At 36.1% G+C, this 25,763-nt stretch overlaps 1 protein-coding gene and 1 long non-coding RNA gene across 3 annotated transcripts; both read left to right on the plus strand.

Annotated features, from left to right (window-relative positions):
• Window positions 1-5,807: 5,807 nt before the first annotated feature.
• Window positions 5,808-24,370, plus strand: LOC118499691. The gene is made up of 4 exons (XR_004902198.1): window positions 5,808-5,935; window positions 6,402-6,404; window positions 9,620-9,626; window positions 24,359-24,370. It is a non-coding gene; the product is annotated as an uncharacterized LOC118499691 (long non-coding RNA).
• On the plus strand, window positions 5,875-14,203 carry LOC118499682 (submaxillary gland androgen-regulated protein 3B-like). 2 transcript variants are annotated; one of them, XM_036021682.1, is made up of 4 exons: window positions 5,875-6,014; window positions 9,808-9,875; window positions 13,649-13,789; window positions 13,832-14,203. In XM_036021682.1, the coding sequence occupies exons 2-4, from the start codon at window positions 9,822-9,824 to the stop codon at window positions 14,030-14,032; spliced, it is 396 nt and encodes a 131-aa protein (XP_035877575.1). In that variant the 5' UTR covers window positions 5,875-6,014; window positions 9,808-9,821; the 3' UTR covers window positions 14,033-14,203. The 2 variants fall into 2 exon arrangements, with proteins under 2 accessions (XP_035877575.1, XP_035877579.1); XM_036021686.1 differs by having other exon boundaries at window positions 5,876-6,014; window positions 13,649-13,759; window positions 13,850-14,203.
• Window positions 24,371-25,763: the final 1,393 nt, after the last annotated feature.

Raw genomic sequence — 25,763 nt, forward strand, 5'->3', positions numbered from 1 at the left:
GGGCAATCAGAGGTTACAGTATTCATGAGCTATTCAAAAAAGCCAAGAAAAGAAAAAGGTTTAAGAATTTATAAACATTTAGAGAAAAGAAAATAAGAATAATAACTACCTGGATGACACAATGCTTAGAAATAAGAAACTTAATAATTGTCCAAATCATAAAAAAAGTTAAGGGGTGAAAAGTGAAACAGCAAAATGAGAGGTTTCCTGTTAAACAGGCTATAAAGCAACAGGTCACTGGCTTGAGAAGGTAAGGCAGTCAAGAGCATAAATTATATACAGTTGAAAATAAGGAGTTGATCATTTAGCTTTGAAAATATGATAATAAAACCATATTGAAGACGAGGCAGAAGGAATTAGACTTTCAAAGAATAAGGTTGTTTTTTTATGAGGAATAAATGAAATGGATTTGTCACCCCCTTGGCTCTGCTTCCCAATTGTGGTAGATTGTACTACTGTTCCCAGTCATTTGCTTCCACCGCCCTTATAAAAAGAGGATTATAGATTTCCACTCAATGCCATAGGGCTGCAGGGCATCCGCTCTCTATTCACAGTATGCATCATTGACAAAGCGGCACCCTGACTTGCTTGGGCACTGCAATGTGAGCTCACAGCAACGTAGGCAACTCCTAGGCAGCAATCCCATCAATCCTGCTCTTCTGTTTTCCTTTACACTACAAGAGTTTCAAGTCCTAACTGGAGACTGTTTCTTCCATCTGGGTCTGGAATGAGAAACACACACAACAAAATCTCGGAAACACGCTGCCCTCAGTTGTCAACATGTGATATGAGAGAAATAAACATTTGCTTTTGGTAGTCACTGAAATTGTTGTTACTGCAGGAAAGACAAATATCACAGAGTCCGTTTCTCTCCCAAACTTCTAACAGACGATTCCCACTGCGGTGAAGCCTGGGAGGGACATTTGGACCTTCCTCTTTCTTCCCTTCTCTATGGCTGCTGTCAACCAAACAGTAGGTAGTTGGCAATTATAATTTTTTTTTCTTATCATCAGCTCTCAAAATTATATAAGCCTTAGGCCCCTCCAAATCTAGATCTGCCTCTAATGGGAACAAAAGGGAGGTATTTATTTTAACTTTACTATTTCAAAGACGAAAATAAAGCCCTGACAGGTTAACAAACTTTTGCCCAAGGCCACACTATTTACAGGAGGCAAGATCAATTCTGAAACTGCAGTCTTTTGATTTCCATTTCAGAGAACAATACACCATTACCCCCCCCAAAACATACGGTTGTTATTTAAGGTATTTATACTATCTCTTAGGTGATGAACATATAACTTTCATTCTTTAAATAGACTTATTTTCTAGAGTCCTTCTTTATTTTTTTAAGATTTTATTTATTTATATTTTAGAGAGAGGGGAAAGGAGGGAGGGAGAGAGAGATCAATGTGTGGTTGCCCCTCACATGCCCCCAGTTGAGGACCTGGCCCCCATCCCAGGCATATGCCCTGACTGGGAATGGAATAGGTGGTGACCCTTTGGTTCACAGGCCCACATTCAATCCACTGAGCCACACCAGCCAGGGCCCTTCTTTATTTTTTAACAAATTCTTACCAATAGACTACGAATAATTTTTTAAAAATAAACTTGAAAGAAAGAAGGGAATCCTACCCTTTGAAAACAGCATAGATGGAACTGGAGAGCATTATGTTAAGTGAAATAAGCTAGGCTGTGAAAGACAAGTACCATACAATCTCACCTATAAGTGCAACCTAATCAACAAAACAAACAAACACAAAACAGAACGAGAGACATGGAAATAAAGAACAAATGGACAGTGACCATAGGGGAGGGGATAGGGAGAGGGGGATAACAGGGGAAAGAAGGGGAAGGGGCAAGCAAAGGTACACAAATAGAGGACTCATAGGCATGGACAATGTGGGAGTGAGGAGGGCAAGGTAGGGGTGAGCAATGGGAAAAAAGGTGGGACAACTGTAACTGAACAACAATTCTTTTAAAAAAGGAAAAAAATAAACCTTATTAAGCATGTGTGATGTGGTCCTAATACTAACTCTACCCTTCTAGTTTTTTGCATAAAAAAACAGGATATTCATTTCTTCCTCACTATGTCTTAGAGTCATTTTGCATATTAAATTAAAAAATAAATATAACATGATTTATCAACTAACAAATGTGTTTAATTTACTTTTTGCATTTTTAAAAGCATTGGATCTAGTTTACAGAGAAAACTTGTATACGGCCAGATTTTTTTTAAAAAATAAAGTGTGAAAAAGGTAGTATATTTTGAGTAATAAAATGTAGCCAGCAATATTCCCCAAGAGAGATCTTCAAAGAGGAACTAAAATCCTTTGGTTACCTTCTTAGAGTTACCTATTAATAAAATTATAATTAAAAAGGCTACTCTATACTTATTTTCATTCACAGGCTGGAGCCAAATACATAATTTAGAAGTGATACATTTATACGCCTTCCACAGGTCCAAAGACACAGTTGTACTGTTGCCCAACAGAGCAGCAGACTGCAAATATGTTGCGGCATGACTGAGTTTAATTTGGTTAAATACAATTATTCACGAAAACATTTTTATGTCTGACACTTAAGTCTCTGACTTCACTGTCACCTTGAACTTTCAGTGACTAGAGATATTAATTTATTTAGCTACTGTTCTAGAAAGTATTTACTCAGGATCTTTAAAGCCATGAATTAATTAAAGATTAACTTGAGTGACTGTTTTCTTTCTTAACAGACATGTGCTTCCGTTGGCTTACGTTTCTCTGAGCCTTTGTTGGCCACAAGTCACTCAGAAATTATCTTTCACCTTTGCCAATGTTCATCCTAAGTCCTTCAAAGCCAATGATCCATTACAATGTAGATCGTTCCTGGATTTAAAATACTTGCTTTAAGAGTATGTGGGCATTGAAACAAGAAAGAAGATACACTTCTCTTTTGACATCCTGAATTATTTTCAGAGAAGCGAGTAGCTTTTCACCATTAGGACATATTAATTGTTCAGTAACTGATTAAGCCCCAAGTTTAGCAAACCAGTTATACAGTTTATTACACTTGATTATGTCATCAGAATTTTTTAAGGCAACAAAATGTGACAAAGCAAATGCATTTTTAAATTAAGTGCAATAATTTAAAACTAAGATCAACTCTCAAAATGTGGCTTCTTTGTTCTGACACCATCTCTGACTCCCCAAATATTTTTAACACACCCAACATTTAAATACTCTGTGAGTTTGACAACTATGTCTGACATTAAATAAATGTAGTAGGCATTAAATAAATGTCAAATGAGTGAACAAATGAACTATGGAATAGCTAAACTCCATTACATGGAAATTATAAATGGCCACATTTTCAATGAAGATACTGATGCCCAATGGGTTGAAATAGTTTATCTGATATCACTCTGCAAATAAATATTGGTATTACACTTTGAAGAAAATTACCTGACTATAAATTCACTTTAATCTCTGCAGCATACTAACATATAATGTTAAATGTATAAAGGTTATTTATTTTTTCAAGTGATGGATACATTCTATTTTTTAAAACTTCATTATGGGGAATTTAAAATGTACAGAAAATAGAATTGTACAATGAATATCTGTGTACTCAATATCTAGCCTTAGTTATGGAATAATAACTAATCCATCATGCTTTATCCATACCTCAGTTCGCTACCCCTCTCCCAGAGTATACTTAAGCAAGTCCCAGTCTTCAGATTCTATCTGTAACTATTTCAGAATGTATCTCTTAAAAAAACAGGACTCTTGTTTGTAACAAAATGACCATACAATTATTTCACTTATAACATTAATTCCCTTAGTAATATCAAATAACCTGTTGGTGTACCAGTTGTACACTATGTGTGAATTAGGACCCAAATAAGGTCTACACATTGTGGTTAGTTTGGTCCATCTTTTCAATTTGTTTAATCTATCAGTTTCCCCTCCATCCTCCTTTCTCTCTGCAATGTGTTGAAGAAGCTGGGTCATTTGTTTTGTAGAGTTTCCCACTGCGTGGATTTTGAGGATTGTATTCCCATGGTACAGTTTAACAAGTTCCTTTGTCCACTGTTTTTTCTATAAAATAGTAATTAGATCTAAAGACTTGATTGTATCTAGAGGTTTGTTTTTTTCAGGACTTTCTTCAGATCTGGTGTTGTCTTCTTTTATTAGGAAGCATACAATGTCTGATTGTCTCTGTACATATATTTAAATTAACTTAAGATATCTTATGTGTTTATTCATTGTTTGATAAATGGTTATATTTATCAGAACCCAGCTTCATCTTGTTGTTTTGTATTTTTTCCATTGCCATTTAGTCCCCTTAAACCTCTCCCTCCAGGATTCACCACACTATAGTCCATGTCCATGAGTCCTCTGCCCTTTCTGCTCAGTCCCTGCATCCCCTACCTTCTCCCCAGGCCCCGCCACTAGCTGTTACCTGCTCTCCATCTATGAGTCTATCTCTGTGTTACTTGTTAGCTCAGTTTGTTCATTCAATTCCACATATGAGTGAAGTCATATGGTATTTGTCTTTCTCTAACTGACTTATTTAGATTTAGGAGGTACCACAGAGTATTGGTGAACTCAGTATTCAGGTCTTGAAGTGAGCAGACTTAGGTTCATTAGTATCTCTGTGTAAGATGGAGATCATAACAAAACTCATTCCATGTTGCCATGAAGTAAATGGTAAGAACTTTTTAAACAATAGCAATATTATTATACAATAATTTGTAAAAACTATAAATTATAGAATCATCTAGCATAAGAAAACCCTCAAAGCCTGGATTCACTAAAAATATAAAACTTTGACTTTCTCATAGATACACACTTCAAAATAAAAATATATCCATATGATGTTCCCATAATTGAAAATTTTACATTGCTACTTTCTTGTTTAATTAAATTTCTCTAGTTAATTATGGCAAACAACGTGTGACTTTCTAAAACACAATCTCAGACCACTGTTTTAGTTCTTCACTAACCAGAGGAAACTTCCTGTTAAAAAATGTTCGTTTAAGTATCTTTTAAATAATCTACATATCTTGAAATAATCACAGACACAGAGAATTCAAGTACATTTAAGATTAAGAAACTATGACTCTAGGTTTTCCTTTCTTGCTATTTCCAAAATTAGATCAAATTTTAATCCAAGCACTCATTTTTGTCATCCTTCAAAAACATTTACACAACTATGCTAATTTTACATAAATGGGAGAAATAATACATAGATTACCAGATATGTAGAAATACCTAAGAATAAAATAGTAATACAACTTTACTACTTCAACTAAAAAAAGGAGTAGAAACATTAAACCCAAAAGATATAGAACAGTGATCCAAAACTTGGGCAATATGTTTAAGACTCTCAGTACATAACTGGCCGCAGTGCTCTGTGTGTGGTATTTAGTAACACTGATTTAATAACAATTTCTAATTTTAATTCTACATTTTATCCCCCCAAATTATGTCTCTATTGTATTAGAGTTTGCTTTAAAAATAACTTGACATTTTAATTTCTCATACAATGTATTTAACTTTTAGATAAAATAAAAAACATGGTAATCATAACATATGATGAAAGATGGCCCATTACAATTACTTGAAAAAGAACAGCTTGAGCTTTTCTTTAAATAAAGAGGCAACAGTGCACCACAAACTCCAGATTATTTTATTGAAACAAAAGGGCATTATGATTCATTGTATAATATATGTTCCTTCAGGAAACATGAAATATTGAATGGGTCAAAGCTCCTCAGAAATAAAAAAAAAATAACCCTTTAGAAAAAGATTGCCAAATTGGCAATGACACTTTTCTATCTTTGTTTAAATAACACCAACCTAGAAGCTTATTTCTTCCAACTAGCTTTTCCTTATTATCACTAGAAATCCATTGCAAAATATATAAGAGCCGCAGTTTCTTGTTCTTTCTCACCTTCGTCACTGTTGGAAAACCAACTGGGAGGAGATATTTTGACCAGCAGAATTCTCAGCCCTGAAAAGGATCCTCACACAAACGTAGGTACATGGAAACATGGAAGGAAGAATTTTTACTCTGAATACTAAACTTTTCTGAGACTTTTTTTAATTTATTGAATTTATTAGGGAGACACTGGTTAAACACATTTATATACATTTCAATTATACATCATTCTATAATAATAATTCTATGTAATTCTATAATATATCATTTGTATATTGTAGTGTGTGTTCCCCACCTGCTGTCACGTCTCCTTCCATCACCATTGCCCCCCTTTCCCTTTCTTCCTCCCCATGCCCTCTTCCCCTCCGGTAATCACCATACTGTTGTTTGTGTCTATGAGGGGTTTTTTGTTTATTTTTAGCTTAATCGCTTTGCCTTTTTCACCCAGCCTCCCAATCCCTTTCCCCTCTAACAGCTGTCAGTCTGTTCTCTGTACCTATGAGTCTGTTTCTATTTTGTTTGTTAACTTATTCTGTTCATCAGATTCCACATATAAATGAAGTCATATAGTGTTTGTCTTTCTCTGACTGGTTTATTTCACTTAGCATAATACTCTTCACGTCAATTGCATGCTGTTCCAAAAAGTAAGATCTCCTTCTTTTTTACAGTGGAGTAGTACTCCGCTGTGCAGATGTACCACAGCTTTCTGACTCCTTCATCTGTTAATGGCCACTTAGGCTGCTCCCAAATCTTGGTGATGGTAAATAACGCTGCAACAAACATAGGCTGCATATATTTTTTCAAATTCGAGTTTTGGATTTCTTTGGATATATTCCCAAAAGTGGAATTGCTGGGTCATAAATCAGTACCATTTTTAATTTTTTAGGAAACTCCATACTGTTTTTCACAGTGGCCACACCAATCTGCATGCCTACCAATAGTGCACAAGGGTTCCCTTTCTCCACATCCTCACCAAGACCTGTTGTTTGTTGATTTATTGATGATGGCCATTCTGACAAGATATTTCATTGTGGTTTTAATTTGCATTTTTTGGATGATTAGTGCTGTTGGGTACCTTTCCATATACCTATTGGCCATCTGCATGTCCTCTTAGCAGAAGTGTTCAGGACCTTTGCCCATTTTTTTAATTGTATTTGTTGTTGTTGTGGCTTTTCTTGTGTTGAGTTTTTAAGTTCTCTATAAATTTGGATATTAACCCCTTAACAGATGTATCTGATATGTTCACCATATCAAATGATATGGTCACCATATCAGTGGGAAATATCACTGACAAATATGTTCACCAATTCAGTGGGCTGTCCTTTCATTTTGCTGATAGTTTGCTGTACGAAAACTTTTTAGTTCCATGTAGTCCAATGTGCTTGTTTTTCTTCTGTTCTCCTTGCCCAAGGAAATATATTAGAAAAAATATTGCCATGAGAAATGTCTGAGATCTTACAGCTTATGTTTTCCTCTAGGATTTTTAAGATTTTGGGTCCTACATTTAACCTTTAATTCATTTTGAGTTTATTCTTGAGAATGGTGAACAAGTGGTCTGATTTCATTTTTTTCACAAATTTATTCAGCTTTCCCAACACCATTTATTGAACAGACTACCTTTACCTCATTGTATGTTCTTGCTTCTTTTGCCAAATATTAATTGACCATAAAGGTGTGCATTTATTTCCAGGGTCTCTATTTTGTTCCACTGATCTATATGTCTGTTTTTATGCCAGTACCACCCTGTTTTGTTCTGAAACTTTTAAAGATATCATTTTCATGGGCTTTTAGAGAACATTCATTTTTCACTAAAATAGCATGTGACTTACATGAAATTTGGTAAGTCAGAGAATGCATTAAATCTTGTGAAATTCTATATGTCAGAGAAAAGCATTTATGTGAGCACTTAGGACAATTAATCCATCCAATTACACAATCAATCAATTCTTACCCCTGATGTGCCTTAACATTTTTTGAGCTTCATAATGACCAGAATGCTATCAAATGTACTCTAAGAGAATTGAATTGTTCTACAGCACATTTTTATTATTAGTTTTGCCTTTGTTTTTTAAATGTTATCCAAGAATGTGTGATAGGAAAAGGAATACTTAAAGAGAAAGCTAAATGCATATATAATGGAATATTCAGTGAAATGTGTCCCTAAGATTCTTTTAAGACTTTGATTGTTCAGTCAACACTCTCAACTGATGAGCAGAGCTGACTACTAGAAAGCCAATCTTCACGGAGGTGCATGCACTGCTTTCCCAGAACAGAGGCTATCATGAACTTGAAATTCATTGTAAATTTGAAGCCAACTGAGAGTAAAACACCAGAATATATCCCCTTTTCTGTCTTGGTCTTTAATGTACATTATATGTATTTTTGGAAGTAACTTGAGATTGCTTATCATGGAATAAAACTTAGTAGAATGTTATTAAAAATAGGCTATGTATTACATGACAATTTTTCTTTAAACTACAGTTTACCCATAAACAACATAGGGGTTGGGAGTACCAACTCCCCACAGTAGAAAATCCAAGCATAACCTTTGACTCACAAGTCATCCTTCAGTATCTGCAGGGAGATTGATTCCAGGTCCCTCATGTATACAAAAATCTGTGAATGCTCAAGTCCTTTATATATACTACAGTGTAGAACAATGCATACAGTTGGCCTTCTGTGCCCACAGATTCCCAATGAGAAGATCAAAAACAGTTTTCAATCTGCAGTTGGTTGAATCTGTGAATGCAAAATCTAGGGATATGGAGTACCTACTGCATATTTACTGGAAAAAAACTGAATATAAGTGGACACTTGTAGTTCAAACCTGTTTTGTTCAAGGGTCAACTGTCTTTGAAATGCACCCTTTTTTTTAATTTGAACATCGTGATATTTTATAATAGGCATTGCATTACTTTATAGATTTGTATTAGAGGTATTAATATAACTGAATCATATATTTTAAATTTTATTTCTTGGTACCCTGGCTGGTGTAGCTCAGTGGATTGAGTGTGGGAGCGAACCAAAGTGTTGCAGGTTCGATTCCTAGTCAGGGTACATGCCTGGGTTGCAGGCCATGACCCCCCACCCCCGCAACCGCACATTGATGTTTTTCTCTCTTTCTCTATCTCCCTCCCTTCCCTCTCTAAAAATAAAATAAATAAAATCTTTTTTAAAAATCTATGTCTCTCTCTCTCTGTCTCTCTCTCTCTCTCTCAAAACCAATAAGTAAAAAAAAATTAATGTTTAAAAAAATTAAATAAATAAATTTTATTTCTTGGTGAAGAGATTAAGCAAAAAAAAAAAAACTCAGAGACAAAATTATGGTCATTACCAGAGGGAAATGGGGGTGGAAGAGGCAAGAGAGGGTAAAGAGAGGAAAAATGGTGATGGAAAGAGACTGACTTGGTGTGGTGAACAGACAATACAATATACAGATGATGTATTATGGAATTGTATACCTTAAATCTATATAATTTTATTGACCAATATAATCCCAAGAAGTTCAATAAAAACAAATAGATAAATTTTGTTTCTTGGGACATCTCAATAGTAAGAAAGGGAAAAGAATCAGCTTACAAGATAATAATATGAAAGTAAAAATCTTACTCATAAAAGCTTCTGTCAAATGAAACATTTTATCAACAACTTTTTACCATTATCTCTTGTGTTTAGCTTACAAGTCAAAAGTGAAAATGAGTTTCATCGTTCCATAGTTCCACATCATAAGCCTAACAGTGTTGCTGCATATTAATACTGAGTCCAAAATAAAATTAGACAATTTTCTTAAAATGCTACAATACTATTTCTACACTATTTCAAATACCAGTGGTTGGGACACTTTTTAAAAAAGAGGGAATATTGATTAGCCATTGTGCTTATTTTCAGGAGAAACAATAAGGATGAAATCACTGTGCTTAATCTTGGGCCTTTTGGCCCTTGAAGCCTGTTTCCTGGTAAGTCTTGTTAATCATATCTTCATATTTTTCATGCAGCTACTAGTCAGATTTTCCACATTAATGATACTACTATTTCTTATATATTAGCAGCTATCAATCACTGTTCTACTGCTTAATTTCCACTAAAATTATAAATCTAATTTAATTTAAATTTCCACACATAGCTCATGGCTACCACATATGACTGTGGAATTCTATAATATCAGACTGCATTATACAGACATGAATAAAATTGGGTACACATACATTAGCAACTTCACAAGTCAGGAAACTAATTTACTGCAATTTTTTCCAATATACTTAATGACACTTTTGGAGTATACTTGAATATGTTCTTTAATTTTCTTGTGATTTTGTTTCCTCATCTACATAATGGCATAGTTAAAATAGAAAAATTTTATCAACATAGGGTTCATGCATCATCTACATCAGAGTAAACTGACTCACTTATTAAAAATATAGTAAGTCAAGCCACATTCCAGAATGAATGAGTGTCTGAGAGTAAGACCCAGAAATATGCATTTTTCCAAGGACTCATGCAACTTTTGATAAGCTATAAACATTTATATCAATAAACACCTACCATGAGTAGAGGACCAGATCAAGCACCACAGAAGCTTCTAAATATTCAAAGAGTATTCAAAATTTCAAGGGTAAAAAAAGCCACAAGTTTTCGTGTTCCAGAAGTAATAGAATAATAGTCAGCTACAAAGTAGGGATAGATTCATTCCAGTTTTGGGAAAAAGAGATTAATTCCAGAGTAATTTCTACCAAACTAAAATATGTAATATCAAGTGAAAAAGACATTTTAAAAAACTTTTTTTCAGAAGAGACTAGGGTTAAACAAAGCAGGCAACACAAAATTATATCATTATGAGACATAAAGGAATTCTTCTATCTACTCTCAGAAACTTGCAAAACAGGCCAGGTTTCTCAAGCAGTCAGACCTTGGCCATATTACTAAGGCATTATAGATATGATATGATTTTTTAAAAGATTTTATTTATAGAGAGAGAGGAAGCAATGGAGAGAAGGAGAGAAACTTCAATGCGTGGTTGCCTTTCACACACATCCTACTCGGGATCTGGCCCTCAACCCAGGCATGTGCCCTGACTGGGAATAGAACCAGCAAGCCTTTGGTTTGCATGCCTGTGCTCAATCCACTGAGCCACACCAGCCAAGGCTAGATGTAATATGATTTCTGATAAACCAATAAAACATATTGACCTGTTTAAAAGGTCATATTATATCATTCTTATCTGATGCTAAAGTTTATATTTAATATTTTCATGTCCTCAGACTATGAGAAAAATACTTGCTTATTTTAAAGAATTAGGCACTGATTAGCCAATGATTTTTTTTGTAAAATAAATTTTAGAATTCCAATAATATAAGCAGTTTAAATAAAACTAAGCTTTTCTCCAGCTTAATTATGTGAAATTCATGATGATTAATAATTGATAATATGGGCAGGTAAATAGTAATATTGATTCAGTCTTCTTTTGAGTGTATTTTCTGTTATAGATAATTTTCTAAATGCTTTACAGACATCATCTCATTTAATCCTCAAAGAAAGCCTGAATCCCATTAAAGCATAAGTAATAGAATAATAACCAGCTATGAGGTAGGGATAGATTCATTCCTGTTTTGGGAAAAAGATGAATTCCAGAGTAATTTCTACCAGAGAAAATTAATAAATATTAATCCCATTAAAGAATAAATACATTGAGATTCTAAGTATTCATGTCTAGCTGAACTGTTCCTAAACCAAGTAATGTAAGAAATTAGCTTCATTTTAGTCCAGTGATAGGGTAATTTTTCTTTCTATCTTCATCATTTTTACCAAGTTCATTATCATTGTCCAGTTGTGAAAAGGGAGCTAATTACTGTGGCTGGGTTAAAAAGGTAGGAAAAAAAACAGATATTTACTATAAAGTTTTTTTGTATTACACGTAACTTTTAGATGAATACCTGGGGTATGCTTAGGAGATATGGGCACTTTCAGCAAAGTCACTGTCTCAACAGTGAAAATTATGTGAAATATTTTTCCACACTAAGGATTTGGAGTTTTCGCCAATTAAAAATCAAGTCTTGAACTTTTCAAACACCCTGATCTAGCCTTTGGATTGTCAGCCTTGGGTCAAACGCCCTCCATAATTCAATACACTCTCAGTAGATAGTGAGGGCTGACATAACAGGTTCATAGCTGTGACTTGGCATTTTTTGTTTTATTGGTGACACCAAAGAAAGTGTTTTACTGGCATGCTGGGGACAGAAGTCAGTTTGAAGAGTAACTAACATATGAGAAGTGGAACTAGTGTCAGCAAACCTAGACTACCCTTTCAGAGAGTTTTGCTATCAAGGACAGAGGTGAAGAGAAAGTGGTGACAAGAAAATGCATAGTTGAAAGGGGACCTTATATAAGTGGCACACAGGTGCTAGTTATCTTCTGGGAAAACAAGCCAGTTAAAAGGCACATATTGAAGTTCAGTAATAAAGGAAAAACTGACAGAATCCTGAAAAAATGCTTATAAAGAAAAAGGAAATATCCAAATACTTATGACTTTACAGTATGTGACCAGTAAATCAATAAAGTTCATTTCTAATTGCTCACATTACTTTGAACAGTAGAAAACATCAGCTTAGTAGGGTAGCTGAGGGCTAAAGAAGAGGTAGAGAACTTTAATAAAACTGGCACCAGCTTAGAAAAGTATAGGCTTCTGGGGAATGGGGTAGCATAAATCTAAGGCAGGTGAAGAGAGAGGCTCAAAAAGCATTTCACATTCACACAATCTCTAAGTAGCAGAGGCAGGAAACTGCCTCTCTTTGGGCAATTTTTGTACCTTCTAGTATCATAGCTACTTAATCTGTAGACTCACAAATTTCATGGTTGTACCCCTATAACTCCTACTTCAGCATATTGCACAAAGTAGGTGCTCAGTAATATATTTGACAACTTATTAGTTTCATAGTCTGAAACAATCTTGAACTCTTGAATGAGATATGAGAAATTTTCTACATTTGAAATTGATGCCAATGGCAGTCTCTACTATATGAGAAGGATGTGATTTAACTCAATTTTTATTTTCCATTCAATACTACCTATCTCAGCTTTCACTGAGTGCCTAGGCATTCACAGGACAAAAGAAATCTCTTTCTCTCCTCTAATATAGACTTTCAAACTGTGTGACTTAGATAGATATAATATTTTCTCTTGCTGCATAACTTCCACAAACTAGTAGCTTTAAAAATCCATTTATTATCTCACAAATTCTTTGGTCAGAATTCTGGCCTTGGCTTGGTTGGATTCTCTGCTCAGGGTCTGACAAGGCTAAAGAAGTGTTGCCAAAAGTATGTTCCTTTCTGGAGCCCAGGGTCCTCTTTCAGGCTTGTGTGACTATTATAAGAATTAATTCCCTTGTTTGTAGGACTGAGGTCCTTATTTGCTTGCTATGAGCAAGTGACCATTCCTAGCTCCTCTTGCCCATCTACCATTTATTTCCATGTGTTCCTCTACACAACATGGCTCTTGGCTCCAAAGGCAAGAGAAGAGCACTTGCTGCAGCTTCAAATCTCTCTACTTCTTCTGTCTCTGACCTGTAGAACCTATTGTAAAAGGCTCACCTGATACAGTCAGATCAGCATTGGCCAACAGAAAGCACAAGTCTTGGGAGCCATCTCAGAATTCTGCCTGCCACAGAGACTGTAAGTTCTTGGGCTTCACACTGGAATATTTAATTTAAAATTGTTTACTTCTTTTTTTCCCACAGCCTGGTGAGAGTCAGAGAGGCCCCAGGAGACGATATCCACCACGACCATTGCCTCCTCCTTTCCCTCCACAGCCTAATCCTTTTGGCCCAGGATTTGGTCCACCCCCTCCTCCTCCCCCTTATGGCCCAGGGAGGATTCCACCACCCCCTCCTCCTTTCCCTTATGGCCCAGGGAGGACTCCCCCACCCCCTCCTCCTTCCCCTTATGGCCCAGGTTATCCATATCCACCTTTCCAACCTAACCCTATAGAATTCCCTGGATACCCTCCCGAGTATATTACCTACTTAACCCCTGAAGTACAATCTACTACAACAAGCTCTACCACAACCACAGAAAAACCCACCAGCCCTACAACTACTACTACCCAAGATACAACCACTTAACCCAAGTAGTGCTACTTCACCCAAAGGCTTTTTTGTTAAAATAGTTTCCAACTTGGGATAAGGATGAGATATTCCAGTAGTCCTAAACTGTGTAGATAAATAAACTTACAAAGAAACCAAAACAACTCACATAAACATTAGGCTAACAAAGTGAAAATAAAGAGTTGAGCAATAGTCCTGGCCTGTTGTGTGTGGTTCTTTTGGTTGGAATGCTGTCCTATGGACCAAAAGGTCACAGTTTGGGTTTCTGGTTGGAGCACATACCCAGGTTGTGGGTTCAGTCCCTGGTTGGGGTATGTATGAGAATGCAGCCAGTCGAAGTTTCTCTGTCACACTTCTCTCTCTCTCTCTCTCTCATTCTTTCTTGCAAAGCAATGAAAAAAATGTCCTTGGGTGATGATAAAAAATAAATAAATAAATAAATAAATAAGAAAAAGAAGGAACTATTATTACCTTTAAAAAAGAGTTCATACTCTGGTTTCTCTTCAGAATGCACAAATCATTTACCTTTTTTTTTAAAAAAAAGCAAATACCATATGATCTCACCTTTAACAGGAACCTAATCAATAAAATGAACAAGCAAGCAAAATATAACCAAAGACATTGAAATTGAGAACAGGCTGACAGTGACCAGTGGGGAGAACGAAGGGGATTATATGGGAAAAGGGGGAAGGGTTTGCAGGAACAATTATAAAGGACTCATAGACAATAACAAGGCGGGGGGAAGGGGGAGTGGAAACAGGGGATGGTGGTAGGGAGGGATGGAGTGGTGGAGAAGGGTGGGTGGAAAAAGCAGAAAACTGTATTTGAACAACAATTTAAAAAATGTTAAAAAAGAACAAAGTACTCTCTACTTGAAAAAAAACAAAATATTATTCAAAGTATTTAAAAGAAAAAAAGAGTTAAGCAATAATGTGAGATCTCCAGTGTTGTCAAGAAAGTCACCAGTTTGTCTCCAGGTAAGCAACCCAAATGAAGATTCGAGCTGACAGAAGCCAAGCTTTATACTATGGGGCCAAAGATGTAATTAGGGAAAGTACAGTGAGACACCTGAATTTCTGGGTGATAAAGCTAGAAGAGTAGGCAACAGGATGCCCTCTGAGTACCAGAACCCATCATACAATTATAAAAAAAAATTGTCTGGAAATAATTTTATATAGGGCACAAGAAAGTATGTGAATAATGGTAATATTAATGAGAAAGGAAAGACCAGAGAAGACTCAGTGTACAAGGATTTGAAATAATCACAAATTCTGCTTTGGATATGTTAAGTTTGAGGTCTCTATTTAACTTCAATATTATTTTTCATTACTGCCATAATATATTATCACAAATTTAGCATCATAACACAAATGTATCACCTCACAGTTCTATTAATTAGAAGTCCATGCAATATCATGGCTCAGCTAATTCCTCTGCTTAGAGTCTCACAAGGCTGAAATCAATGTATTGACAGGGCTGCATTCTTTTTTGGAGGCTCTAGAAAAGAATGTTTCAAGGCTCACTCATTTCCCCTGCACACCTCTTCTGCCTGACTCTTCCTCACCACATCTCTTACTCCAGATGGAGAAATTTATCTACTTTTAAGACTTTAGATTATTATAATGAGCCTACTAAAATAATCCAGGATAACCTCTCTGTTTCATTATCTCTATTTAATGACATCTGGGAAGTCTCTTTTGCAGAAATACCTAGATTAATGTTTGATTAGGTAACCATGGGATGGAATTGAGGGGCACAGCCTTACAAATTTTGAAGAGACATGTTTTGGCTGATGTGGTTCAGTGGATTGATCACCAGCCTGCAAAGCAGATGGTCACAGGTTCAATTCTCAGTCAGGGTACATGCCTGGATTGCGGGCCAGGTCCCCCTGTATGGGGCTTGAGAGAGGCAACCACACATTGATGTTCCTCTCCCTCTCTCTCTCACTTCCCCTCTGTCTAAAAATAAACTAAATCTTTTTAAAATAATAAATAAATAAATAAATGAAGATTTTGAAGAGACACAACTTTTAAGTATATATACTGAGATGAGCAGACAGGATGTATACGAGAGCAGAATAAATGGAAGGACTGAATTTAACCAAGATCTCAATTTTGCCAAGAAAGAATGACAGAAAAATAGATGGGAAAGAGGAGCCACTCTAGGAATTACAGTTATATATGAGCTTAGCCATACCACAAAGGGCTGGTAAAAGTTTAAAAATGTTTCTTTTTCCTGCTTTCCCTTTTATTAATGCTTATTTTATGCTGAATTTACTCGCAAGCCGTATGTTTTTGTTTGTTTAGTTTCTTCTGGGATATATTTTCCTCTGTGCAACTTTCTCTTCTGGTTTGGGAACAATCTGCTCCTTGTCAGTAGGTTTGTCTCAGTGTGGCAGAGAGAGCTCATGTATGGGTTAATCCACCCATGAGCTCTGTAAATTCAGTGCTGCCTCTGAGGAGCTTGTTCACCTGCATGTTCTCCATAAGCAGAGGGGAATCTACATCTAACCTCTTAAGTTCAGCATTACTCTGCATTTTCAATGGCAGCAAAAATTCAGCACTGTTTTTGGGCCATGAACCCTGTGTCCAGTCTCACTGTTTGGCCTGGGCACACCTGCTAATTCCACCATTATAACAACAAAATGCTACATGTGGCTTCTGTAAAGGGACACCCTTTACTTGGTAGCATTTCAGACTTTCATACATGTGATGGCCTGGAAAGTCTTATAGGTGTTAAAGTGAACGTGAAGGTTTGAAACTCTTGAGTTGTATGATTTTGTGGAGTTCTCTGGGTCAAGTGAATAGTGAGCTATTTTCAGAGGTCACTACAAACAGCTATGGGAAAAGCACAAACTGGTTTTAGTGACAACTCAGACTTGACTGAGTGTACTTTGAGTTTGGAGTATTATCAAATATGTGAACAAGCAGGAATGTGCAGACATCTCAAAAATATGGTGCGCATGAGTGAATGGTGTGGTTTCCTGGTACTTTCTCTCTTTATCAGATAGAGAAACACAGATTTTGGAAGTCTCAACAGCCAATGTGGACAAAAGAGTCCACCAGATCAAAGAACCCAGCACTGACCTGTAAAACGTTTTAGGCATGGGGGAAAGGTGCTTTAAGACAGAAAGTTTCACTGTATTGTCTTTTAAGGAATTTTTGCTGAGCTATTTACCTATTTTCCAGAATTTATATCTTAGTGTGCAATCAAGTCTAATCAAGGCTTCTAAGCACTGAGCCTGGACATTCCAGGAAAACATTATAGAATAACGTTCTATATATAATGTCAACTATATATAATCTCCAGCTATATAATTTCAGCTGGATGGCAACACACACACAAAGAGTCCTGACTTCCAGCCAAAATGGAGGCATAGGTAGATACACTTCCCTCCTCACACAACCAAAAGAAGGACAACAACAAATTTAAAAACAAAAATAACCAGAACTGCCAGAAAATAGAACTGTATGGAAGTCCAACAACCCAGGAGTTAAAGAAACATTCATCCAGACTTGTCAGATGGGCAGAGACAGGCAGAGGGGTGGAGAGGACTCTGCAGCAAGGCAGCAGCTAGGACATCTGGGTGAGCGAGACAGCAGCTGACAGATCACAAGGTGGAAGCTGGCAGACCAGGCAGTCCCACATTTGCATGTGGATAAATCAGGAGGAACAACCAGGGAGCAAGACAAACCATGCAACCACGTTTTCTAGCTGGAAAATAAAGCCCCAAAACCTCTGTAAAAACCTGGGGGTTATCATGGCAAGAGAAAATCCCAACCTCATTGGAGAGTTCATTGGAGACCCACAGGGTCCTAGAATGCACACAAACCCACTAACCCACAAATCAGCACCAGAAGGGCCAAATTTGCTTGTGAGTAGCAGGGAAATTGACTGAAAGGCAGCCAAGAGCCAAGCAAGGGCCAAGAGGTGTTCCCTCTCAGCCCCTACCCCACATATAGCACCGCAACTCAGCGACCTGGGTGGCTCCCCCCTTACTATGTAACAGGCATGGCAAGACAAAGAAATATGGCCAAAATGAAAGAACAGGCCAAAGCTCCAAATATAGAACTAAGCAATGAAGAGATAGCCAACCTATCAGATGCAGAGTTCAAAACCCTGGTAATCAGGATGCTCACAGAAATCTTTGAGTGTGGTTGCAAAATAGAAGAAGCTACACAAAGTGAAAAAAAGGAAAATGTACTGGAAACCAACAGTGATGGTAAGGAAACCAGGACTCAAATAAACAGTTTGGAGCATAAGGGAGAAATAAACATTCAGCTGGAACAGAATGAAGAAACAAAAATTCAAAGAAATGAGGAGAGGCTTAGGAACCTCTGGGATAACTTTAAACATTCCAACATCTGAATCATAGGAGTACCAGAAGGAAAAAAGGAAGAGCAATAAATTGAACACTTACTTGAAAAAATAATGAAGGAGAGCTTCCCCAGTCTGGCAAAGGAAATAGACTTCCAGGAAGTCCAGGAAACTCAGAGAGTCCCAAAGACATTGAACCTAAGGAAGCACACAAGGCACATCATAATTACATTACCCAAGATTAAAGATGAGAGAAGCTTCAAAGCAGCAAGAGAAAAGAAGACAGTTACCTACAAAGGAGTTTCCATAAGAGCATCAACTGATTTCTCCAAAGAAATCTTGAAGGCAAGAAAGGGCTAGGAAGAAATATTCAAAGTCATGAAAGGCAAGGACCTACATCCAAGATTACTCTATCCAGCAAAGCTATCATTTAGAATGGAAGGGCAGACTAAATGCTTCCTAGATAAGGTCAAGTTAAAGTTCATCATCACCAAACCCTTATCATATGAAATGATAAAGGGACTTATCTAAGAAAAAGAAGATGATCAAAAATATGAACAACAAAATCACAACAAACTCACAGCTATCAACAACTGAACCTAAAAAAATAGCAAAAACAAAAACAAATTAAGCAAACAGTTATAACAGGAACAGAATCACAGAAATAGAGATTACGTGGAAGGTTCTCAGTGGAAGGGCAGGGGAGAAAATGGGGGGAAGGTACATGGAATAAGAAGCATAAATGGTAGGTACAAAATAGACAGCACGGGGTGGGGGGGGGGTAAGAACACTACAGGAAATAGAGAAGCCAACGAACTTATGTGTATGACCCATGGACATGAACTAAGGTGGGGGAATGCTGGTGGGAGGTGGGTACAGGGTGGAGAGGAGAAGAAGAAAGGGGAGAAAAAAATGGGACAATTGTAATAGCATAATCAATAGAAAAATTAAATAAATGAAAGTCCACAGAGTTTTTTAAAAAAGAAGCCCTGTTTCCTTTTTGCTCAAGCCCTCCATACCCTCCCCTTCCCCACCCTATTAGCTGTCATCCTGCTCACTATGAGTCTGTCTCTGTTCTGCTTGTTAGTTCAGTTCATTTATTAGATTCCACATATGAGTGAAAACATTTGGATTTGTCTTTCTCTGAATGGCTTATTTTACTTAGCTCAATGTTCTCCATGTCCATCTATACTATTACAAAGTGTAAAATTTTATTCTTTTTTATGGTCGAGTATATTCCATTGTGTAAACGTCCCCATAGTTGTTTTAGCTGCTCATCAACTGGTGAACACTTGGGTTGCCTCCCTATTTTGGTGATGGTAAGTAACACTGCAATGAACATAGGGTTGCTTATGTTATTCAAAGTAGTGTTTGGGGTTCCTTTGGGTATATTCCTAAAAATAGGATTGCTGAGTCAAAAGATAGATCTACATTCCTACCAACAGTGCAAAAGAGTTGCCCTTTCTCAACATCCTCACCAGCACTTGTTGTTTGTTGACTTATTGATGATAGCCATTCTGGCAGGTATAATATGGTATCTCAGTGTGGTTTTAATTTGCATTTCTCTGATGATTAGTGATGTTGAGCATATTTTCACATGTCTGTTGGCCATTCACATGTCCTCTTTGGAGAAGTGTCTATTCAAATCCTTTGCCCATTTTTTAACTGGGTTGTTTTTTTGGTGTTGAGTTTTGAAAGTACTTGATAAATTTTGTATATTAACCCCTTATCAGGTGTATTGGCAAATATGTTCTCCTATTCTGTATGTTGTCTTTTATTTGTTTTCTTTTGCTGTGCAAAAACTTGTCAGTTCAATGTAGTCCCATTTGTGCATCTTTTCTTTTGTTTTCCTTACTTGGCGAGATATATTCAATAAAATATTGCTACAAACAATGTCCAAGACTGCTGCCCATGTTTTCATCTAGGATTTTTATGGTTTCAGGTCTAACATTTAAGTCTTTGATCCATTTTGAATTTGTTCTTATATGTGGTTGTAAGAAGGTAGTCATAGTTTCATTTTTCTGCAGGTATCTGATCAATTTTCCTACCATCATTTATTGAATAAACTATCTTTAGCCTATTGTATGTGCTTGCTTCCTCTGTTAAATATTAATTGACTATAACAGTGTGGGTTTACTTCTAGGCTCTCTATTCTGTTCCATTGATCTATGTGTCTGTTTTCATTACTATGGTCTTATAGTAGCAGTCCCCACCTTTTGGGCACCAGAGACCAGTTTCACGGAAGACAATTTTTTTCCATGGATGGGGGCAGGGAGAACAGGAGGCAGAGCTCAGATGGTAATGCCAGCAAAGTTTTGAAGTTTCACTTGCTGGCTGCCCTGCAGCTCATTTCCTGCTGTGTGTCCTGGTTCCTAACAGGCCACAGACTGGTATCAGTCCACAATCTGGGGGTTGGGGACCTCTGCCTTATAATATAGTTGATATTAGGTAGAGGGATTCCTCCTTTTTTCTTCTTTCTCAGGATGTTGTTGCTATGGGGGGTGGGGGGGCTTCTATGGCTCCAATATAAATTTTTGAAATATCTGTTCTAGCTCTGTGAAAAAAAAAAGTTGCTACTTTTATATTAACCCCTCCAGCCAGGTGGCAAAATATTTAGGAATCACAAAGATAATGGCACAAACAGAACCTCGGACATAGACAGGTATTCTAAATAATCTTTTTAGCTGGTTATCTTCAGGAATCAGGTCCCTCTGAGATCAGAATTGCAAATGTAAATAATCTTACTCCTATTAATATTAAATATTTGTTTACTCTTCAAAGTTATCCTGGTTTACTGTAATCAATACAAAGCAATTTAATTCCTCAAATCCTGACCTCCATCCCTGATTAGCAGGAAACAATGATCAAACCCCATACTTTCTTTTTCTCCAGCAGTCATCACGATGGCATCATCATGGTTCAGGACCTGGGGAACATAACAATAAAAGTTACACTTTATTCTTTGTCTCATACAGGGTATAGGTACCCTGGCCCGCTTCTAACTCTACAATTGCTGTGCTCTCAGCTTGTAAATTAAACACCCAGAGTAGCTGCTCTAAGTCTTAGGGACCATTGGGGAAGAGGTGGGTGGGCATGGGAAATCCTAAGAGCCAGATAAGAAGGATGCAATAGGAAGACTAGTCTGACTCCATCTTGGAGTTAATCAACCATCTTAACTGAAACCAGACCTCGTTACCATATTTCCCTCAAGAGTGAAGAATGAGTAACAAAAAGGGGAAGCCTGTAATTGCAGAACCAGTCCAAACTGGCCTGTTCCGTCTCTAGAGATACAGAGATCTTTTCCAGAGGTAACTGAACAAAATCAGAAATCATGCAGTCTGACATGCACACTAGAGAAAGAATTCACCTTTCAACATCGTTAGGTAGAAATCTACTGTGGACTACATATTAAACCCCCCAAATATAAACATGTGATGCAAAAAAAGCTGAGATCCTCTAGAGCCTGCACACTAAGCTCTCATTTTGCTGAAATAATGTAACTCTATAGAATATACATAACTTCCTTCAATTCTTCCTTTAGATATAACACAAAAATCCTTGGTTGAGGAGATAGATTAGAGCCTCATGACCAGTGTCCTTGCTAGTTGATTAGCAATAACCAATTTTTCTTTACTCAACTGCTGATGTCATAGTATTGGCCCCAGCACAGGCAGCAAGCCCTTGATCAGCAACAAGCAAATTAGATTACCTAATTACAAAGACTGCCAGACCTAATTGTTAAAGTTATGTATTGTCTACAAGAGGTTCTCCTTAAGCAAGAAGACACTGTTTGAGGAGAGGGTGAAACAAGGGGGGAAAAGTATACCATGTAAAACACTATCTAAAAGGAATCTGGTGTAGCTATACTAACAGCAGGCAAAATAGATTTAAAGACAAGAAGTATCACCAGAGACAAGGCATATCTCTAATGCAAAAGGATCAATTCAATAATAAGTCAAAATGCTTAAATTTGTTTTTAAAACATAGCCTCTAAGTATATAATGCAAACTGATAACTAAAGGAAGAAAGGAGCCATTATAACAGGAGAGCAAAGATAAATCACTGCCTTAATTCCACCAGATACAGGTTTCTTTAGAAAAACCATTTTCTAAAATTAGACTCACAGATACAGAGAACAAACTAATGGTTGTCAGAGGAGAAAAGGTTTGAGAAATTGGATGAAATAGGTGAATGAATTAAGAAATAAAACTGGTAGTCACAGAATAGTCATGGGGATGTAAAGTACAGAATAGAGAATATAGTCAATAATATAGTAGTAACTATGTATGGTACATGTAAGTACATGAAATATCAGGGAAATCACTTATTAAGTATATGATTGCCCAACCACTATGCTGTATACATGAAACTAATACAAAACAATATTGAAGGTAAGCTGTAATTGAAAAAAATTAATTTTTATCTGTTAAATGACTTTATTCACTAACAAGAGTGAAATTCCACAAGAAACCTGAATTTCTTGTCAAAAAAGACAATTGCCATTTTAGATATTGTTCTAAAAAGTATTTAGTCAAGATCTCTTAGGGTCAGATTTTAACTAAAATTCCACCTGAGTAAAAGTTTTTATTTTTCAAAGCAGTGTGCTTTTTGCCTGTTTTGGACTCTTTAATCCTTTGTTGTCAGTGACCCACAGCAAAACCCATTCGGTTTTGACAGTGTTCATCCTAGATCCTTTAACCAATGTTCCATGACAACTAGAAATCACACCTTGTATTTAAAACACTTGGCTAAAAATGTGTCTTGGTATGAAAATAATTTACAGCACCAAAAAGAAAGAAAAGATTTTTTTTTTCACAAAATGAATATGTGACTGCAGAAGGTAACAATTTATGAAGTAACAATTAATGTTACTCAGCATTAACTTAAAGATTTACTGGATCATACACATGCTTAGTAACAGAATATGTCAACATAATTAGTAAGTTATAAACTGTATATAGGTTACAGTTGTCAACTATATGAAATCATTAGCAAAAACTTAATAGTTTAATCTCAATTTCAACTCAATTTCCCCATCACCACCAAACACTTGTAAATCACCTTTAAAATTTAAATATGCATTGTATCACAATTATTAGAGAACCATTAAATCAGGATATTTTAAAAATTAAATGATGTGAAGAGGAAATGCCTATTGAAATGTAATGCTAATCACATGAGTCAGACTTTTATATGTCCAACATCAATTTAATCTTGAGAACATTCTATAAAGTTTCTTATTTTCTAATTTACCTTTGTTTACATTCTTCTTTGTTAGGAAATATAACAACAATAACAGTCATACATAAAATCTTGGTACTTGGTTACATTATGATATAGTCTACTCATAAAGGGAGAAAAATGATGAGGAAAGTGGGTCCTTATTGCTTCTTCTTTAGTTTTGCTATACTGTGAAAACTTCTAAGTTGATTTATACATTTGATCACATGGGTATTAGTCTCTTTACTACTCTGCAGAGTGACAGCAGTATTGCCAGCACCTCTGTTCTTTGAGATGACTCTGTAGCACACAAAGTACTACAAAGTCCAGAAAAACAAAGTCCAATACAGCAAGTCCAGAAAAACAAAATGTAAATGTTCCAAAGCAAAAAAAAATAACTGTTTGAATTCACCCCATATAGCATCATGTTAAAATACTATAATATTTATAAATGACTTTTTGTGAAACCCTAGTGCATTTAGTAATAACCAAAAATTACATCTAAATAATTTATGTAAAAATGTAATTCTACATAAATAGAATTTACATTTATATCCTATTATAATAGAATATAACAAGAAGCTCCAGAAGGTATCTGGTCATGTAATATGAAAAGTAGAGACATTTAATGAAGAAGATACAAGATACAAAAAACATTGTACATAAGACAATGACACCTCAGTCCCCTTCAAGCAGGCACCTTGGAACCTACTCACACAGTTCTCCCAATCACCATCAGTTTCCCAATTGTATTTCCTGATTCTCATCAATGATTTGAAATCTCTTTCATTTCAAAGGTGATTTTAGTTTGGGAAAATCTAGAAGTCACAGGGTGCCAAGTCTGGGCTGTAGGGGGACTGGTCACCTGGGTGATTTGATGTTTCACCCAAAAACTCTGGACAAGGACATGATGCGTGAGCAGGCACATTGTTGTGATGAAGCTGCCAATCACCAGTTGCCCACAGCTGCCATATTCTGAATTTCCTCAGGGGAATGTTCAAGCATAACACCAAATTTGATGCAGAGTCATTGCTCTACACACTGTCATTTTGAGTGTGACAGCCACACAGTACACATGCTCACTCAATGGCATCTACTACCCCACTGACTAGTACAGTGAAGTCATCATTATTCACATAGGCACATTCCAGTCCACTCTCCTTGGCTTGCCAGGCTATATTGATGTTATGCATACCATTCTCATTATATTCGCAATGACTGGACTTTTTCCAGGCAGACCTCATATAAATGTGTACATAAAATTCCAACCATGATAAAAGCTACAAAAAAGAGATACAAATACATCCTGTGTTCAGAAAGATCATACACTAGAAGGAATAGTTTCAAAAAGGATAGAAAAATAAGTAAAATAAATTTCTGCAGATCTACTATACTATTTTTCCAAATATCATAATCACTATTCTTCATTGAAGAGGTATTTTCTCCAGATATCTTTTAACTGAGACTTTGTACCATCTCATGAATCACTTCATCCAAAATTTTTTTATCAATTTATAGTTGATAAATTAACCCATTCAAGTGATTTAGTAAAAAATGACCTGGATCTGGAATAGGGAATAAAATAATACAAATATTTAAAAAACTCCATTGCTATTCATCAAAGATTCAAGTAGCAAAGATAGAAACAAGGCAATTAACTACATAACAATCTAAAGAATCATACTATTACAAGGTAGAACAAAAGTAGTTTTACAGATGTGAGTATGTGAAACACAGAGTTTATTCTCTTATTATTTATTTATTATTATATTATTTTCCATACGAACAACTGTAACCCTACTTTTTTCCCACCCTGTATTATATGCAAGGCACAAACAATAATGAGCATAAAGGGGAGAGAGACATTTATCCCTCTTTAGGGAAAGCAAACACTTATAGAAAACTAGAATAGATAAACTATTATAGAAGATATATGTAACCACAAAATCTTGATACAAGAGGGTGGAAGCAAATTCAGTAGCTAATGAGACACAACCAGGTCCTAAGAAGTAATAATCAAAGGTAAGAATGCATGTAACTAAGATTAGGACCATTAAAAATGATCCATAGTACATATTATGATTTTCACTGAGGAGAAGGGAAAAAAATGCTTTCATGGAGATGAAAACAAAAGGACTGATTTCAATAGGCAGGAAAAGGTAGGAGGCCCACTGCTGGATAAAAATACAGCAAATACATGGAGGCAAGAGAG

This window comes from Phyllostomus discolor, chromosome 1, assembly GCF_004126475.2.
Source record: "Phyllostomus discolor isolate MPI-MPIP mPhyDis1 chromosome 1, mPhyDis1.pri.v3, whole genome shotgun sequence".
NCBI lineage: Eukaryota > Metazoa > Chordata > Mammalia > Chiroptera > Phyllostomidae > Phyllostomus > Phyllostomus discolor.

Bases quoted from the DNA above. Each gene is read 5' to 3' on its own strand.
- LOC118499682 (XM_036021682.1), top strand. From the start codon at position 9,822: ATGAAATCACTGTGCTTAATCTTGGGCCTTTTGGCCCTTGAAGCCTGT. The intron at 9,876-13,648 runs GTAAGTCTTGTT...TTTTTCCCACAG, and splicing joins CCCTTGAAGCCTGTTTCCTG to CCTGGTGAGAGTCAGAGAGG. The intron at 13,790-13,831 runs CCACCCCCTCCT...GGGAGGACTCCC, and splicing joins ATGGCCCAGGGAGGATTCCA to CCACCCCCTCCTCCTTCCCC.